This window comes from Terrapene carolina, unplaced genomic scaffold, assembly GCF_002925995.2.
Source record: "Terrapene carolina triunguis isolate 2854851 unplaced genomic scaffold, T_m_triunguis-2.0 Scaffold89, whole genome shotgun sequence".
NCBI lineage: Eukaryota > Metazoa > Chordata > Testudines > Emydidae > Terrapene > Terrapene triunguis.
The window spans coordinates 22,273,271-22,291,834 of NW_020664440.1; the positions used below are offsets into that span (position 1 = coordinate 22,273,271).

The window sequence follows — 18,564 nt, forward strand, 5'->3', positions numbered from 1 at the left end:
TAGCTAATCTGCGACTGGGTAGAGGTGCCATTGTCAGGTGAGCTTGGGCCCCAAATTTCAGGTTTGTATAGAGTCTAACAGCAGTTAGATCGGAAACATCACGTCCCAGCATCTAATTACTTCCCAACGCTCAGGACTGAGTGCACTGGAAAGGTCTGTAGCGTCATCTTAATGAGGAGCCGCTGGCAGCTTTGGTGCCTCTATTAGCAGCACTGGAGAAATCCCACTGTCTGCACATATCGTGGGCACGTGCCGTGGCACACTATCAACTAACAGTCAGCGAGGCAGCGAGGCAGCTCCGGCCAAGGAAGGCCAGGGTCTGAAGAGGGCGATCAGCAAGCCCCTCAGCAGCCCCTCATCCACAGGCCTCGCTCCACCCCCAAACATTATTGCTCCTTAATCCCTACCTTGGGTCCCATGAGACCTTCTTTCCCCGGGATTCCTGGGGTTCCAGGCATGCCCAGCTCTCCCTGGGAAAACAAACCAGATGTTCATGCTGGCCAGTCCAGGTGTGCTCACGTCACATTGCCCTTGGAGCCAGCTGGCTACACTTACCAGCTCGCCCTTCCTTCCTGGAAGTCCCATTCGGCCTGGAATCCCCGGCTCCCCCTAGAGGAGGCAGAAGGAGACACGGGTCAGTGGGAGACAGCAGGGTAATGGGGAACCAGCCTGGACAATGCCCTGGCCCCTCCATGCTGGGCTCGTGCCTACAGCACAGACTGCTTCGCTGATGGAGTTATATCTAGCCCGTGGCTTCCTCCTCCACTCCAAGGGAAGATATTCCACTGAGCAGTGCTCGGGGCGATGCCACACAGCTCCGCCCGCCCATGGACTCACCCCTCCTGGGGTTCAGTTCCGGTTGGGGGTTGCTGCACCGTACAACACTAGGGCTCCAAAGGGGTGGGGTTGAGGGTCCCCCCTGCCTTCTCAAACTCCTCAGTAGCCTCCACAGCGTCCCTGGGGCCCTCCAGTGCCACAGGGCTGATACTTGGGGCTTCTCAAAGTCCCCTCCCTCGTCTGCTACACAGACCTCGCTGGTGGCTCAGAGGGCCAGTGCTGGTCTAACGGAGCTTAGTTCCATAGCACCCCAGCCAAGTGACGTGACCAGGCTGCCCTGGGGGCGAGACTGGGCCCAGAGTTAGCCCCACTGGGTTCTACCAGATGGGGACTGAACTGTCTCCACTTCCCATAAGCCTCTTGGCCCCCAGGGCAGCCTTTATTCCCTTAGAAGCCCTTAAGCATCAGGCATTTCCCCAGGGATCCGTTCAGCTCTGCGGGGAGCACAGGGCTCTTGGGCGGCTCCACTGGCACATCCCAACGCACTGCAGTCCCACTTTCCGTTAGCGTGGTGGCTCTGCCGCCTCTGGATCCAAGTGTCCCCACCTCTGCTGACTGGCTGGAGAAGGGGGGTCAACTGTGCACACCCATGAACACTCACCTTCTCCCCCTTATCTCCATCCTGGCCACAGGCACCTTTCATTCCCCGATCCCCCTGCAGTGAAGAGAGAAGTCACAACACAGCTCTGTGACCCGCTTCGCCACTATTCCCTGGGGCAGGGGGCTGGTTTTGCAGGCAGGGTCTATGCTGAGTATCAGTTATCAAGGCGGAGAAATTCAGGCTATCAAGGCCACCAATGTCTTGCAGCTGATGCCACCGAACCCATTCCTGGGAGGCTACACTGCATCCAAGCCCATTCCCAGGGGCTAATTGGTGGCTTGGGGGTTCCCTGACACTGATCCTGAATGCACACGGGCGGGGGGGGTTCCTCTCTCCCCAAGGTGCTTGGCCCCAAGACACTGCCGTGAGTGGGCTCAGCTTCCCTCTGGTCTGCCCTAAGGCTATGTCTGGCCCAGACAGGCAGGCTCTCTCAGGGTCACAGGAGGACAGACAGACAGACTAAGAAAATGCCCACCTTAGGGCCTCGCATTCCCAGTGGCCCTATGTCCCCTTTCTCCCCTCTGGATCCTGGGATTCCATCCTTTCCTGGCAGGCCCTGGAGAAAGAGGAAATACAGAGTGACTCTCGGGCTTTGCTCCCAGGCAATGGGCGAGAAACAGCAGCAAAGGAAAGTTCCTCACCGACTCTCCGGGGTCTCCCGATTCGCCAACTTCACCCTGGAAAGGAAAAGACACTGGGTCAGGGCCGGAGGGGCTTGGTGCCGGAGTGATGCCCGCAAGTACATGCCAGGATCGGGACAGCAGATGGTCTAGCAGGCCTGTGTGCACACGCACCTGCGGGCACACCTACATCTGAGCACGAATGGCACGTGCAGGGCTGGGCGCACCTGTGGCTATTCTTACCTTCTGCCCTCCGGGGCCGCGTGCTCCTGGGAAGCCTGTGGAGCCCTTCTCCCCTTGCTCGCCCCTTCCTCCCTGCGGGTGAAAGCACACATCAGTGCACAGCCTGAGGAAAGCACCCCCTGCTCCCAGCAGGCAGCTGGAGGGACAGAACCAGCCTCTGAAATTATATTAGGTTCTAACAAAAGTTCCCCAAATGAGAGAAACAAAGTGTCCCTGATTTGCTTCCCCCACGGCAGTGACTCACTAGCCAACTCCCCTCCACGTCAGACTGATGCACCTCCGGGAAAGGAGGTGTCCAGGGGCCACTCTCTGCTGAGCACCCCCACCACTGCCAGTGGCATAGGGGGACTGGCGCTGGCCAGGACGGGGTGCCCCTGAGCCATCAGCAGAGTATAACGCATGCTGGGACTGAGCCTGTTCCATCAAATCTCGGCCTGTTCCCCTGCAGTATCCAGTGACCCGCCCCTCTCTCATCCTCCTCCTTGCCGGTCTCTGTTCCATAACCGGGCCCTGCAGCTCCCACTGACGCCAGCCTAAAGCCCCTCCTCTCTCAATGGCTGCGCTCACAGCAAGCAAAGGGCACAAAGCATCTAGCTGTTTGGGCTGGCTGTGCTCCACAGTGCCCAGTCATCACAGCACCTGCTCTCGGTCCTGCCAAGCCTCCAGTGCTCTGGGGCTTCTCCCAAGCCTCTGGGACAGCTTTCAGACAGGCATGCTCCCATACCCACCTGCCTGTCCTCCAGCTGCTCACTCACGTACCTTCTCTCCTGGGAGGCCCGGGTCACCCTTGTCGCCTTTTTCCCCTTCCATCCCCTTCAGACCGCGGTCTCCCTGGGCAGGGGAAAGAGCGGAGGGTGCAGAGTGTCAGTCCCCTGACAGCACAAGGAGGATGACCCATGGGCTGGGATTCAGAGAAGAGCAAGGCACGAATTGGGACTGGAGGGGAGATTCCTGGGGTGGAGTCTGGTCTGTCTGGCTAAAGGGACGTGGGGACTGGGGTGAGGGGATACACAGGAGAAGTGTCTGATGAGATCTGGGGTGTGAACCCCAAGGCAAGAGGGGGTCGCGGGCGGGGCGGACCTAGCAGCTACAGGCTCAATAGCAGGAAACACCTCCAGGCTGATAAATCTCAAAGCATCCTGGGAGCAGCCCACTCTGGCCCCTGGGCAACGGGCCCTTGCAGCGGTTTTCAAACTTTCTGAGCCGAGCCCCCCCCCCCATTTTGAGTTATAATTTTTGGTTGCCAACCCAGACAAAAATAGACACAATATATGCCCCTCCCCACTAGGGTTTTCAGGGTGGGGGAAGGCGCGCGTGATGGTCTCTGGGGGCGGAGCCAGCACTGGGCGCAGAGGCTGCTTGGAGCAGAAATCAGCGCAGCCACAGTGGATGTTGACACTGACCTGCAGGCTGGGTGACCCGCTGAGGTGAGTCAGGGGGTGGAGATGGTGTGGGGCTGGCTTGAGCCCCACTGTGCAGGGCTGGCCTGGTGTCGATGCTCACCCTCCCAAACGTTCCTCCACACCCCCCTAGGGGTGCACCCAACAGTTTGAAACCTCTGCTCTATGGGGTAGGGCTCTTACCGGCTCCCCCTTGCTCCCCCGGACTCCAGCCGGCCCCTCCACAATGACGGTATCACCCTGCACACGGGGGAAAAAAACACACAGCAGCCAATGAGAGCTCAAAATAAACCACTGACCCATGCTTCAGTTTGCAATCCTATGGGTTTAAACAGGGTCATGTGCCCAAGGACCATCTGCTGGCCATCAAGCCAGTCAAGAGTCCAGCTTCCCACCCCGCCGGGGGTCTCACCGCAGCAAGGGCAGGTCCAAGGATTATACAGCCCAGTGGCAAGAACCCTGGGGGCTGCCACCCAGGGACACAGGCAGAAGTTACTGGAGCAGCCCCAGGGCTGAGGAGTGTCCAGTCGGGGCATAGCCAAAGCTGGCCACTAGCACTGGAAAGGTTCACGTGGGGTGGACGTGCTGTGGCAGCATTTGGTGAGCTTGCAATTGGGCACAAGCGCCTGGTGTGCAGGTGGCAGATGGAAACGCTCTGTGCCAGTGCAGAATTACTCTCCCACCTTCCTTTGGGGACTGTGGCCCAGACACTCCCAGGTCTGAAGGCAAATAGGCCTTTCTGGTGTGGCAGTTGGGGCTCGTGGTCAGCCAATGAGCCCCTAGCAGCGGGTAAATAGGGAACTCACCTTGTCTCCTTTGGGCCCCATAGCTCCAAAGTCTCCCTAGAAGGGAAGAGAGCGTGGGTGAGAAACATGCCTCGCACAGAAGCACGTGGGTCTCACGACTGTCAGGCCCCATTCCCACTACAGCCCGTCAGGCCACTACCAAACCCGAGGGCCTCCCTCAGAGCAGCAAAGAGACCAGCCAGAACCGTGACACTCAGAGGGGAGGAGAGTGATTGGAAGGAGCCCCAAGAGCCTAGGGGACCCCAAACCTAGGGAAGTTCATGGGGTCCTGAGAGGGATGAGTGGGGGGCGCAGGATCAGAGGGAAACGGGTTCACACCTGACTTTATTAGAACTGGGAGAAATGAGAGCAAGAGGGAGAACAAGCCATGAGCTCCCCTGGAGAGGAGACAGCCCTGGTCAGGCAGCAGCCCAAGCAGGCTGGGGGGTGAAATTCAGGGACAGCTCTGGGCAATACCCTGACCCCACCCCATCAGAGTGGGATTGTACCCCATGGGCAGGTACTTGTACTTCAATAGCGGCCTGATGGAGGGGGAGGTGGGAGAAGACTCCCCTCCCCCGCCCCCCCCCACCAGTAGGTTGCTTACTTTGTCGCCACGCTCCCCTCGGTTTCCGGGAGGCCCCTAAAGGGAAAAGAGAAGGGGAGTCACTGGCGAGCGGGAGCCAATCCCAACCCCTGGTTAAAGGGCAAGGCAAGGGGAGGGGGAAGGTATTTACCGCAGGCCCACGATCTCCCTCCAGCCCTGGGCGCCCGTCTTCACCCTGCCGAGGAGGAAAAGGACAGTGAGACAGAGCACAGGGCCGGGGACAGGACAGCTGGGCCCCGAGGGCACCGTGGGTCAATTCCATATCCTGCCATCCTGATCCATGGTGAGGGGGGTGAGAGGCAAAGCCCCTGGGCAGTGACGTTGGCCTTGGGGAGGGTCCTGGGCACGCAATGCCTCCAGGGTACCCACTTGTGGGCTTTCCTCAGCCCCAGCCAGGGTGTGTGCCAAGGAGGGGCTCTCCTCAGGGAGATGGGCTCGAAAGGTCCGAATGTGTCTTCTCCATCTCTAATCTCCAAGACTGCTCCACATACCCCCTGCCCATGCAGAGCCGTGCCAGTATCCCAAAGCCACAAGGCCTGGTAGAGTCCCCAGTGCCGCAGAGGGGCACATGCCATGCTCCCCAACGCTGTACTGCAGGCTGGAAAGCCTTTCTGGCCCAGCGGGATCGATGTGCTGTACTGGGGAGAGGGGTGGGTTAGCAGGGTCTGCACTCACAGCTGGGGGAGGCAATAGGGGAGATACGTACCCGTGACCCTGGGTCTCCTCGCTCGCCTCTAGGGCCCGGCTGTCCAACCCCCACGTTCCCCTACAGGGCAGAGAGACAGAGAGTGTTAGTGACCCTGTAGCTAATGGCAGCATTCTCTGAATGAACCGAGGTAAACGGCAATCCTGCACATCTTGCCCAAGCTGCCTGAGTCGGGCACTACCCGGGCCCTGCTGGATCCAGCCACTGGCTGCCCCTTTCCACGCCCTCTGCTGCTCACTTTGTCCCAGCTCTGGGAATCTCTAGCATCATGCTCCATGGGACACTGCCCTGCACTAGGGTTGCCAACCCTCCAGGATTGGCCGGGAGTCTCCAGGAAATAAAGATTAATCTTTAATTAAAGATTATGTCATGTGATAAAACCTCCAGGAATACATCCAACCCAAACTGGCAACCCTACCCTGCACATACATGAGATTGCATGGCTTGACAACTAGACAGGTGGCAAAGCCGGAAAGCCATGGCCTCTCCTCGCTGCTCCCTTGGTGCTCAGAGGTTTCCATGTAGGGGGCAGGATCCTCATGTCACCTGCACCCCAGGGGTGCTGCTGTCTGTTGGCTGCCTGGCTCTGCTTGCACATGCCCTCGAACAGGGCAGGAGCTCACTTGCTCCTCGGTACCTGTACTGTAACAGCATTGCCAGCCCCAGAATCAACCTATGGGGCCTGGCTCCACGGTCACTCCCCACAACAGGCTTCTTCAGAGACAAGCGACTGCACCAGAGGCAAGAGGAAGGGAAAAGAGCGGCCTTTGCAAATGGGTCAGAGATGCACTTGACCCCAAGGGCTCCACCTGTAGGTAGCTCTGAGATGTCCCTGTACCTCTGTCTATCAACATCACTAGCCCCGAAGCCACACTGGGAGAGAAAAGTCTGGGTTCCTCCGGTGACCCATCCCCCAAAGGAGACAGGTGTTATTCGAAGGCAACACGGAACATCCACCAAGCAAGAAAAAAGAAAAAAAACACTCTAGCTGGGGCCCTTGGAGAATACATGCTCTTCTCCCCCACTCCAGGAGCCGCAGGAGGCTGGTGCAAAAAGGGTGAAACCAGAGCCTACCTTGTCACCCTTCAGTCCTGGGACGCCTTGTGCCCCCTGAAACCAGAGAGACAGATCAGTGTACCAGGCCCAGCCTGGGGGCCTCTGAAGCGATCCCCGGGGGTTTACTATATCACAGGATACAGAGATCAGTGCTGCCCTGGTCCAGGTGCCAACCACAATTACACCAGGGAGAGGGGTCAGACCTCGGCCATGTCACTCGTACTACTCACCTCGCTTCCCTTTCATTTGTCTGGCCTTGGGCAGCACTAGTGGCAACAGGGGGGTAACACAAGCGAACAAGCAGGCGGAGGGAGTTTTAGTTGAAGAAATGCAGATATTCATCTGTCCAGCCATCCCTCCCCGACCCCAACCCACTCAAGGGAGTAGTTCAATGATACTCATGTAAGCCTCTCACCCAGCTCTGAATCTGGATGCAAAGCTGCTCTGGCTCCAGTCCACAGGGAAACCTCTAAGGGTGCCTGCACTGGCATAAGCAAGAGATTTTTCTGTCACCCAAAGGTGAACCCCATGCTTGGGGGTGGGGGCTGGAAGATCTCACACAATCCTTGGGACTGTGTGTGCCAGTGATGAGCAAGAGTCACAGCTGTGTGTGCAAGCAGACAACGTGCCCCTGCTGTGGCAATGGCCCAAGTGCGTTAGACACCCAGCCCGCCTGCTTTTGGGCACTTGACCTTTGAAATCCCTCCCTTTGGAGCTGTGCAAAGTGGCGTTGACTTGGGTTTTAATGGCCTCTTTCCTGGCCCAGGGCAGCTGCCTGTCACCCCCTGCACTGTTCGTTTGCTCCCCAGAGAGCTTGGCAGTTTGACTTCTCTTGTCAGGGCAGCAGGCTCTTTCCAGCACCCTGCCCAGTTCTCCCTCCCCGAGGCTGTGCAGGGCACCTACTGAGAGACACAGGGAGAGGCTGAGTTAGGGGGAGCAATAGCTGCACCCCCTTGAAACCATCTTCCTCCTCCTGGCTACACACCCAGCACTCTTGGCCCCAGATGCCCAACACTCACCGCTGGCCCTGGGGGCCCCGGCGGCCCTGGTGAGCCAGAGGTGCCGTCTCTTCCAGGGAAGCCAATCAAACCCTAGCAGGAAAAATACATCAATCAAGAGAAGCCTTGGCCACGGTGAGGTCCCACTTCACAGCTAGTGAGGGCCCAGGAATGGCCTTCGCTGTAAGGGGAGCACAGTGAAGGCCTCTCCAGGGCAGAGGCCAAGCCCCATGGCCCTGGGGCATCTCTCTTCACCGAGCTCCCCCATGGCAGAGCTCACACTCAGGGCACCAGGCGGAGGCAAGTGCAAGTGTTCTCGTGGGAGGGGGACTGTGCAGCTAGGGGTGAACTCCTGGGTCCTGCCAGGAAGGAGAGCCCTGTTCAGTGCGGGCAGGCACTACCACACGACCAGGGAGGAGTGAGTGGAGAAAGGACGTTTAACCCTTTGAGGGGGCGCTGCAGACTCTCTGCACGTCGCAGGAGGGAGCTGATGGAAGCTGCTTTGCTGGAGCACACTTCACATTGGGTTGGAGAAAGCGCTGCAGGGAAAAGTCTCGTCTGGGGGCGGCCGGAAGGTCCTTCATGGTCTTTTCCCTTGCTTCTTTCATCGACCCCTTGCACTCCCACAGCAGGAGGCCCTGCCTGCCGGCACCAAGGAGTCCATGGACAGGCAGCCTCAGGGCTCTGGAACGTCTCATGGACCCAGTGGCCTCCCTTTGTAATCTGGCTCCCCTGCATGCACCTCCAGAGCCAGGCCCAGGGCAGAAGCTGGGGGAGCTGGGCAGTCGTGCTGCTGAACTGGCCCTTGGTGCTGAGCAGTATGTGCGGTTGGGGCGTGTGGTCCAAGTGGCTGTGCTTTAGCAGGGGTGAGATGGGCCAGAGCTCAGGGCCAGATGGTAACTGCACCTCTTACCCTCTCTCCTGGAGGTCCTGGTGGGCCTGGCTGTCCATTTTCTGCCCTCAGACCTGGCTGGCCGGGGGTCCCTGCGATGCCTGGCAAGCCCGGGGATCCTGGTGGGCCAGGTAAGCCAGTGTCACCCTGGAGGGGAGACAGAAGGAGCCAGTGCTGCTGAGCCCGCTGCTGGGGAAGGACTCCCCTGATACCAGACTGCTGACAGAGGAGCAGTGGGGTGGCGCTGCACACTCCTCAGGGGACTTCAATGTCAGTCTGGAGGGAAATGCTGTACTCCAGCAGGGCAGAGCACTCAGCCCCGGGGGGAGGAGTGAAATGGAGGTGAGCTCAGCCAAACACCCACATGCTGAGGGTGGGCAGAAGCAGGGCAAAGGATCTCAGGCCTGTACAAGTAGGCAGCACAGAAGAGAGGGGGTCAGGCCTGTATATGGAGGATGGCTGGCATTGGAGTGGAGATATCCTGATCCCAGCACTTGCCCGCTCTGCGGTAACACTGGAGTAGGTAGCTTTCCCTGGGTGTGCATGGCGGAGGGAGAGGGGGGTAATTTTCATTGGTAACTGGGCGCTGAAGATCTCTGCTGGGGGATTGGTTTGGAACCAGGAGTAGAGTGTCCCAGCTCTTCAGGGCCTCCAGCAGGAGCTGTCCAGCACCAGTGGTGCTGATGCCACATGAGCTCTGTAAGCACCAGTCTCTCTCAGCCTGGAAGCTGTGAGGGGCAGGGTAGGCAGGGTGTGGAGGGGGGGGGCATCCAGCCCTTTCTGTCCTGCTTCTAGAGTGGCTCCTGCCACCTCCCCATCTAGAGCTGTCCTGTGACTCACTCAAAGGGCCTCGAGAATCTACCAAATAACCAATTTCCCATGAAGGGGGAGATTATGGGCATCTTGCTCGTGTTGTAAAAATTCACAGTATTTCCTGGCTTGGCAGTAAGTCTGCGGGCTGGGCAGGTCCCGTACAGCAAGAGACAGCAACGCTGAACAGGGAGCAGTGCCAAGGCCAGCATGTGGCGTTTCACTCCATGTTTTAAGTTGATAACAATAATAATAATATGCACCTTCCAAGCAGGTGTTTAACAACAGAGGCCAAGTGTCATTAACCCATTATACAAACAGGGAGACAAGCACAGAGCCAGGGAAGAGGCTTGGCCCAAGTCACTCAGCAAGCCAGAGGCAGAGGCGGGAAGAGAACCCAGGAGTTCTGATTCCCAGACTCCCCGTATGACTAAGGAGAGGTTCTCTGTGCTAACAAAGTCTTAGGAGACGTTACCTTCAAACCTTGAGGCCCATCTTGTCCAGGGGGTCCCTGCAGGCCAATGCCAACCGAACCCTGAATGGTGCAGATGGAATAGAAATGGTAAGTCACGCCACATGGAGGGGCAGAGGCCTGGATACATAGGGATATACAGGGGTTAGGAGTGGATGGGAATGGGACAGACCTGTCTCCAGTAAGCTATGCCCCAGCTGGTGACTGAGCATGGTTGCAATCTATGGCTGTTCACTAGCAGGCCTCAGTCAGTCTCTAGTGGGAAAGCGGCCACATCACAAGAACCTCACCAGCATGCCCTGTCAGTCACAGAACAGGGTGCATTCAGCTGGCCCTGCTTGTGGTCCCTGGAGAATAAACTCCCCTCTTAGCCCCAGGGGGGGTCCCACCAGGACAGGAATGAGGCACAGACACTGTGACAGCCATTTCCACAGCCATGAACACCCCAGTCACCGTTAAACAATGCAAGAAGGGCCCTGATTAGCCCATTCACATCAGCCTTTCACCCAGCCAAACACCAATCAGAGCAGGCCAGCTTGTCCCAGTAACCCTGAACACACAGCTGGCGGCTGCTCCGGCTTCCAAGGGCTCTCTCTGTCTCATGCTGACTCAGAGACCTTCCCTTCTCACTGCTGCCACAATCCTCCCTGCTCCTCAGCCAGCAGCACATGACAATCAAACTGCAAGCGAGACACCTCAGGGACATGAGCCCGAGTGCAATATGGAAGGTAACAAGTGACAGGTGGGTGTTTGAGCCACCAAGTGTTGCTAAATGCATCCTGTTCTGTGACTGACAGGCCGTGCCGGTGAGGTTCTAGGCTCAGTACACTGGAGCCCAAGTACCGGGGCTGCTACGTACCTTTTCCCCTTTGACTCCAGGGGATCCTTTGGCTCCCTGTTAAAATACAAGCACAGGAAACAATGAGGACAAACCATGCTGTGCACACTCACTGCACACATACACATTTGAGGGCATGCACACGTGCCGTATACCATTTTTCAGAACTAGATTACAACGCACCAAGGTAGCCTTCCCCCTGGAGCCAGATCTCAGACACGCTGGAGCTACCCGTGCTCAGATGTTTACTATGGCAAAGGCCAGGGCTTCCCATTCAGGTGGGGCAATGAAACAAATCAAAACCACTCACATACTCCAGCGCTGGGCCCAGGACAAGAACCTGAATGGGGGGTTGAGCAGGTGGGCAGGGGAGAGCCTCCCCCAGCCTCTAACACTGGGTCTGGACTCAGCATTCCTACAGTGGGGATCCCAGCCATTCCCAGCACCCCATCTATGTGGTACTTACATCTTCCCCAGGGTCTCCGGGTTCCCCCTGTCTTCCAGGATCCCCCTGGCAGGAAGAAAGAGAGTGAGACTCACCAATGGGGAGTGAAATGGGTCAGGTCACAAAGGCACCATGAGCCATCACAGGGAGGTGACTAAGAGCAGAGAGTGGAAGCCCCTCCCTGAAATGGGGTGTGGGGAAGTTCCTCACCTTCTCTCCCCTGGGGCCCGGTAAGCCTCGCTCGCCCTTGGCACCCTGCAGGTAGAGAGCAGAGTTAGTGCTTGGCTTTGGGCACAGAGTTTGAGATACAACAGTGGGAAGGGACATGAAAGGCCAATTTACCGGTTCACCCAGCAGGCTCCCTTCAATCCCTCCGGATTCGCCCTAGACAGCAACACACAAAGGCTCAGCACGTCAGGCATCCCTCCTGTGCCCCCTGCATCCCCACAAAGCGAGCACCAGGCCTCCCCACCCCCTCCCCACCCTGAGCTGACATCTGGGCTACCTTCTTCCACTGATCCTGGTCACCACAAACCATCACTCCTGGTGCAGCCTGGGACCCCTGGGCTCCTGCTCAGACGCTGGAGTGGCTGAAGAGACACCGGGGAAGCTGGCAGTGGGCAAGCCAGAGCAGATGCAGCTCATGACATCAGAACGGACATAGGCACATGGGCAGCGTGGCACTGAGAAAGCCCCGCACCAAAGGGCTGGTCACTCACTCCAGGCTGTTCCAGCACCACCCTCTCCCTCTCTGTTTTTTACCGGGCTCTAACAACATTATTATTAATACAATTTCTGGGCCAGAGTTGGAAAAAGAACCCAGGAGTCCTGGCTCCCAGTCCCCACACTCCCCCTCTGAAGCTTTCTGTGCAGATTTCTGAGCTAACCCCCAAGCCTCTTACCTTCTCGCCTTTCATCCCAGGAGGACCGACAATCGTCTAGAGACAGGCAGGGGGAAATATGGACATTTAACAGATGAGTGACACAAGGGACGGGGGGAGGTTTCTCACTTCAAGGGCCGGGGTAGGAAGTGAGTGAATCACACAAAGGAGGACAGCAAGAGAGCACAATGCTAAGCACCGTTGCTTGGTCCATGGCTTAGGCAGGGGGATACTAACTCCCTACCCCCATGTGGAAGGGCTGTCCAGCCCAGCTGAACCCCGGCTACTGTCATCATTTCCTCACTGGGCGAACTATAAAGTGATTAAAGGCCCCGACACCATCCCCGTATGGGACCCGCATTCAGAATTCCTGCAGCAGGGAATGTTGGGCTGGTGGTGGGGAGGGGATGTAATGACCCCCCTCCAACCCACACAGGTCAATCCTAGGTCACCCCACACACCCTGAGATGGGAGGAGAGCAACCTTACAGTGCAGTCTGAAGGGTCCCGCCTCCATCAGAGCTGGGCCCAGGTGGCAGGGAGAGAGAGTTATTACCCAGAGGCAGGGGCCATGAGGGAGACACTCACTCCACAGCCCAGGAGAGGGGCCAGCTCAGCCCACCCCACCCAGCAGGGCTGGGCTTTGGATGAGTTACTCCCATCTTCAGAAGGAAAATCCACTGAAGGGAGCTAGTAACCTACCACAGTTGGCTCAGAAAATGAGCCAAGCGAGATAGGAGAACGTCATACACACCTGTCCTGGGAGCCCAGCGTCCCCTGGCGCTCCTTTAGGTCCGGCAGGGCCTGTGGGTCCTGGCACACCCTGTCATGCAATCAACACAACTGTTAGCCTTGGCCTGAGATGGGCATGATGGGTGCTGCTGTGCCCCAACTCCATGCTCCCATCCAGGCACCCTTGGCTGTTCTGCCACTACCAGCTCCCTCTCAGGAGGTGGGGCCACCACGGAGGTAACCTGGCCAATCATACACGGCTGCTGACTTAGCTCTCTTGCATACCACACTCCCAGTGGTTGAATTCAATGTACTCTTCCACACACCACGCTGCCATGGAAAATCTAAACCAGGCTGAATTCAAAGCCAAGCTTTCCGTGCCGATTAGCGGTGCCACATCCCCTGGAATTTGTGGTTTGATGAGACCTCCCGTGTCATCCAAACTGGGCTAGAGTCACTGGGGCAGCCAGCTGCAGACAGACAGACGTAGAACAACTCCTGACCCACATGGTCTCCAGTGCCAGACACACAATGGGAGGGAAGGCCGGAGAGGCTCAGTGCAGCAGGACTGTGGCATTTCTAACTCCTCCGTCACCCGAGTATCTGGAGAATGCTGCCATTCCCCTTCCCACTGGAGCTCACTGTAGCAGAGGCACATGCCCTGCCAGCACCTGTGTGGGACATACCATTTTCCCAGGCAGCCCTGCTTCTCCCTCCTTCCCCGGCACTCCATCTCTCCCCGGCACTCCAGGCTTTCCAGTCTCGCCCTAGAAAACGGGAATGGAACAGCTGGAATTATCAGGGGGAGGGAGAAGTAGACAGCACTGCTGACAATCCTCTCCACAGCTAGCATCTCCATCGGACGCCTCCCGCCACTTCCAGGCCTCGGAGAAGGGAAACAAGAGCATCAGCTGCGCAATGGGCCACCTGGATCCTGCTCTCTCAGCCAAGGAAGGCCCAGCTTTGCCAAATGGACGCGTACACAAAGGCAAAGGTTGCCAAGAGAAGAAAGGCCAGTGGCAGGACATTGGAAGGGCCATCAGCAAAGCCAGGCCAGTTGGGAATTTGGCAATTCATACCCCCCATAGCAGCAAGGGGGCTATCGGTCACTGTGCACAAGCAATGCTCACCACTGGTCCTGGCAATCCTGGGGCGCCCTGCGGTCCCTGATGGAAAACAAACACAGTCAGGAATCAAAGGCAATGAAGGAGGAACTGCTAATCTTCCACCCTGGGCAGCAGCACAGAGACCATTCAGACTCCACTCCTTGATGGACCCAGATGAGAGAAAAATCACACCAACTACTTACCACAAGGCCGGAGGGGCCTGAGGGGCCTGGGAGGCCGACGCTCCCCTGGGGCCCGGGCAAGCCCTGCAATAGAACAAAGAGGCATGTGTTAGAGAGCAGGAGAAGCCTCTCCCTAGGATAGTGGGTCCCACACTGACAGCATCTCCCCCCAGGCAGAGTCACGGAATCAGGACACACCAGCTGTCCCCGAAGGAAAGGGCCCAGCACCCCCTTTAGGGCAGGTGTGTACCCACTGGGTAAGGTCCCGCAAGTGCCTAAGTTCAGGCCAGAGCCAGCCTGAGTAGGCACCGGGCACAGATGGCAGGGTATGGCAGAGCTACTCACCCGAATGCTGGAGCCAGGCTCACCCGAATCTCCCTGCAATAAGAGAGTCTGTTACAAACCCCCACACGGCAGGTACAACAATCCCAGATCCAGCTGCTGGTGTCCATGAGGCCTCAAGCCAGCCTCTCCAGACATCATCAGGAACCAGACCCCCCGCTCAGATGGCCACGCCAGCCCTTGGCAGCTCAGGAGCCTACACAAGACTTCAGCAGAGACAGGACCTCCAATACCAGCTTCTACAGCGACTGACCACAGCAAATACTCATGGGCCTTTCGAGATTGTGTGCCGGGGATTGTTCCTGCCAGACAGGTGCCAGGGCACAGGTCTGGTGACAGACCAAGGAATGCCAACCAGATCTGGCTCAGGCCTGTTCCGTTAACCCTTTGCAGCTCGGTGTTCTCTCCTAAAGTTCTGGCTGCCTGGCTACGGAGGAAGGAGGGGTGGATTTGGGAGCTGTGTACGAGAGAGTTCAACGTGGTATTTGTGCTGTTCTCTCTCCAATTCCTGTTTCAGCCCTGGGAGCTCCAGCTGTTCAGACCTGCAGGAGGGATCCAGCAGCCACACAAGGGAGATTCCAGCTGCAACTGGGAACTGAGCTGACCCAAGTTCCCAGGAGATGCCAGAGCTTCACACTCGGGGCTCTGACACCGCCAGCTCCACACGGGGTCTGTTACTACAGTGAGTGCTCCCCGACTCATCCCACTCAGCAGCTCGCTCACTGGAACAACATTTCCAGGAAACTAACCAAAGCAGAGACCACAATGGTAGGAGCTCGTCAGGCCTCCTACAGCTAACGCAGCCTGAGGATGCTTGGCAGAGGAGGACCAGCCTGGGTCCTGAGTGTGCACTGGCGTGTGGTTAAGTGAGGCAGAGCAGGGTAGACGTCCACCCACGGATGGGGACAGGTACCCCCCAGGGTGCTCTCTGCAAAGACACACTCAGTGTCTCCCTGGGTTGCTGCTCTTTCCCCTCCATGGACTTTGTTCTTGCCATTCCTTTCCTACACTCAGCCCTGGGCTCACTGCGCTGACTCCAGGGACGTGTCCCGGGGTGAATTTGGTCCATTACTGTGACTCACGCTCCCCTCACCTACTTGGCTGGAGAAGTGGAGCCTCCCCTGCTGTCACCCCTTCCCCATGTCCCCTGTGCTATGGGGTGCCCAAAGGCTCCAGCCAGTCTCCCAGCAAGCCGCCCCCTCACTCTTTCCATAGTATGGGACAACGCCATGTGGGCCTTCCAAACAGGTGGCACCTTTTAAGGACACAGCCTGCATCTCACGCACACTGGGACCACAGTGGCCAGGGGACAGTGTAACCCATAGGTGTGCAGTACTTGACCTGGAATCGGACCCTTGCAATCCCGGGTCTAAGCGGGGCAGCAAAGCCCTCCAGCCAGCAGAGGGTTCTGCATGCTCTGCAGCTCCACATCCTCTGGCTTGCTCAGGGATGTGCCTATCACCCAAGCCTCATGCATGGCCCTCTCTCAGCCCACATGCGGCTCTGCCTGGAGCCTGGTGCTCCCCCAGTGGATGCATGAGCCATGCCTGTGGGTTCCATATCGATTCATTGATCTGCAGTGCTTCCTCCAGCTAACGCAGCCTCCTGGAGTCCCTAAGCCCAGCAAAGGCAGTAGGACTCCAGCTTCCTCTGGCCAGAGGTTCCAGCCTCCAGCAGGTTGGAAGAAGCTGCTGTCTGGGACGCACCTTTATTCCAGGTGGGCCCTGAGCGCCTGGCGGTCCAACAAGCCCCTGCAAGGAAAGAGGAGATGGTTATCCCCGGGTACAGCTAGAGCCCAGCAGTGCAACTGAGCCGGTTCTGGAGCACAGCATGGACAGCGCTGACGTGCTTCCTGTTTGGTTCACTGCCTTGGAATCTGCCGCACCCACAAAAGCCCCGTTTAACATCCTGGGCTCAGGGATCCGCATCGCCCTGGCCCTGCTAATAACACAGGGGGCTGTGCCTCCAGCTCTGCAGGACATCATCTCTTGCAGGCCCCATGGGGAGGGCTGGCAGGGAGGTGAATGCTGAACGGAAATGCTTTGTGTGCCTCTGGCAGCTCCAATGGATGTCATTTTCTGTTCCCCTTTCCCAGCATAAGCTCTGTGCTGGGCTGACATCTCATGCCAGCAGGTTTCAGCCTCCAGGAACCATCTGGACACTACTGTGAATGTTGAGGTTCAGGCAGTAGCAGATTCCCCCATGCCACCGGAGATGTGGCTCTGATACACGCACAGCCATGGACAACAGAAGGTACAGGAGGCTGGTGTTACTTACAGCTGAGCCTGGTGGCCCTGGATCTCCCTGGTTGCCCTGCAGGACAGGAGAGAGGTTGTCAGTGCTGGATGGGGACTCTGGGAGACTGATCACCTCTTGCCACCGCAGAGGTCAGATGGGCCGACTGGCTTTTGGGTTTAACTGAGTTTTGGTTGGATCAATATTCTTGAAAAAAGGCTGAGCTCTGGACTCTGAGTTCTCCTCATGTGAAGTGTCCCTGCCACCATACCATAGCCCCCTCTCACGGCCCTGCAGAGGGAGGGAAGTCGCACTCAATGGGCGACAGGGTTGCACCCATACTCTCCACACGCTGTTGTGCATGTCACACTGTGTCTGGGACAATAGGGGCAGCAGTGCAAACCCAGCCTGCTTTACGGGATTTACAACAGGGGCCAGGCACAGACAGACAGGATTTTAATCCACTCACTTTATGTGCTGTCAGCACTTCTTAACCAGCTGTGCGCTACAGTCAGTCATTGTGGGCCTTGCTCTAGCACCATTATCCAAGGATCCCTGAGCTCTTTACACCTGTGAGGAGCTTCAGAGTCACTAGCCCCATTTTACAGATGGGGAAACTGAGGGCCAGGAGAGAGTAAGTGACTTGTCCAAAGTTGTGAGTCAGAACCAGGACTAGAACACATATCTCTGGAATCCCGGTCCCTGCTCTAACCTCCAGATGCATGATCTCTGCCTCCCTGTGAAAAGTTTACAATGTAGACTGCTCCTGAAAGCAGAAACGCCCCAGACTCTGCAGGAGAAGGATGTACTTGCTACATGCAGAAAGGGCGCAAGACAGGAGGGGAAGGCAATCACCTACCGGTCGGCCTAGAACTCCGGGAAAGCCTGGCATACCCTGCAAAGAGGCAATTCAAAGCCGGAGAATTAGCGAAACCACAGCAGCCCCTGAAGCAGCCCCAGTTCAGGCCTGGCCTCCTATACAATATGATGCCAAGACAGAGCTGCTGCACAGGATAGATAGAGAGCTGGGGAAGCCAACCTCAGCCAGGGCCCAGAACCAAGGCCTACCACGAAGGGTTACTTACAGCTGGGCCGGGAGGCCCTCTAAAGCCCTGCGGGCCCTGGATGGAAGGGAAGGACACAAAACGACAACACGTGAGCTGGCAGCACAATGTCGCAGTGGGGAATGCTGCTCACAGGGGTGTGAAGGGGCTGGAACAGCGATGCTGGCACCTTGTGCGGGAGGGTTTCCTGCACAGCTAGTGTCTCCCGCTGGTTAATGCAGATGGACGTGTTCCCAAGAACAAACTGGGGGCTGTCTGGGGATCCCCCACCAGCTCGATCACAGTCAGCACTGGGTACCTGTTCCAAACCCTCCCGGCACCGAGAGCACAGATACAGCACGACAAACAGAACAAAGGCAGCTGGTTTGGGGGCTCTTAGCCATATGCTGAGCCCTAGTCTCTCCTCCCTGCCTGAATCACACCCTGTCCCCCTGTGCTGGGGGCACCTCACCCGCCTGCACGTGGGCCAGCGATGGTCTCAGCCATGCCCACTCAGTGTCCTGAATCCCTGCCGGCCCAGGGAATTGTCCCGCAAACATTCCAGAGAGCCCAGCGGTGGTACTGGGGAACAGGCAGTGTACTGGGGTGCTGGCATGTCTCGCGGGAGCTGCCCTGTCTCTACAGCTGGGAATGACAACCTCAGCTAAACCCCGACACAGAGACTCTGGCTCCTGAGAAAACCCCAAGTGACCAGCTCACTCCTCTCCGAGCAG

At 57.7% G+C, this 18,564-nt stretch overlaps 1 protein-coding gene across 1 annotated transcript in view; it reads right to left on the minus strand.

Moving 5' to 3' along the window:
* Window positions 1-18,564, minus strand: part of COL7A1 (collagen type VII alpha 1 chain) — a 96,912-nt gene that overhangs the window by 17,981 nt on the left and 60,367 nt on the right. Inside the window, exons 81-109 of the mRNA XM_029911193.1 lie at window positions 17,647-17,682; window positions 16,830-16,865; window positions 16,259-16,303; window positions 14,556-14,588; window positions 14,232-14,294; window positions 14,053-14,088; window positions 13,609-13,689; window positions 12,945-13,013; window positions 12,213-12,248; window positions 11,653-11,694; window positions 11,521-11,565; window positions 11,332-11,376; window positions 10,887-10,922; window positions 10,031-10,090; window positions 8,767-8,892; window positions 7,875-7,946; window positions 6,874-6,909; window positions 5,800-5,859; window positions 5,224-5,268; window positions 5,094-5,129; window positions 4,508-4,543; window positions 3,885-3,941; window positions 3,061-3,132; window positions 2,302-2,373; window positions 2,080-2,115; window positions 1,914-1,994; window positions 1,439-1,492; window positions 556-609; window positions 408-470 (exon numbers count right to left, since the gene is read on the minus strand). Coding sequence (XP_029767053.1) covers window positions 408-470; window positions 556-609; window positions 1,439-1,492; window positions 1,914-1,994; window positions 2,080-2,115; window positions 2,302-2,373; window positions 3,061-3,132; window positions 3,885-3,941; window positions 4,508-4,543; window positions 5,094-5,129; window positions 5,224-5,268; window positions 5,800-5,859; window positions 6,874-6,909; window positions 7,875-7,946; window positions 8,767-8,892; window positions 10,031-10,090; window positions 10,887-10,922; window positions 11,332-11,376; window positions 11,521-11,565; window positions 11,653-11,694; window positions 12,213-12,248; window positions 12,945-13,013; window positions 13,609-13,689; window positions 14,053-14,088; window positions 14,232-14,294; window positions 14,556-14,588; window positions 16,259-16,303; window positions 16,830-16,865; window positions 17,647-17,682 — 1,563 coding nt within the window. The remainder of the gene's footprint in view (window positions 1-407; window positions 471-555; window positions 610-1,438; window positions 1,493-1,913; window positions 1,995-2,079; window positions 2,116-2,301; window positions 2,374-3,060; window positions 3,133-3,884; window positions 3,942-4,507; window positions 4,544-5,093; window positions 5,130-5,223; window positions 5,269-5,799; window positions 5,860-6,873; window positions 6,910-7,874; window positions 7,947-8,766; window positions 8,893-10,030; window positions 10,091-10,886; window positions 10,923-11,331; window positions 11,377-11,520; window positions 11,566-11,652; window positions 11,695-12,212; window positions 12,249-12,944; window positions 13,014-13,608; window positions 13,690-14,052; window positions 14,089-14,231; window positions 14,295-14,555; window positions 14,589-16,258; window positions 16,304-16,829; window positions 16,866-17,646; window positions 17,683-18,564) is intronic.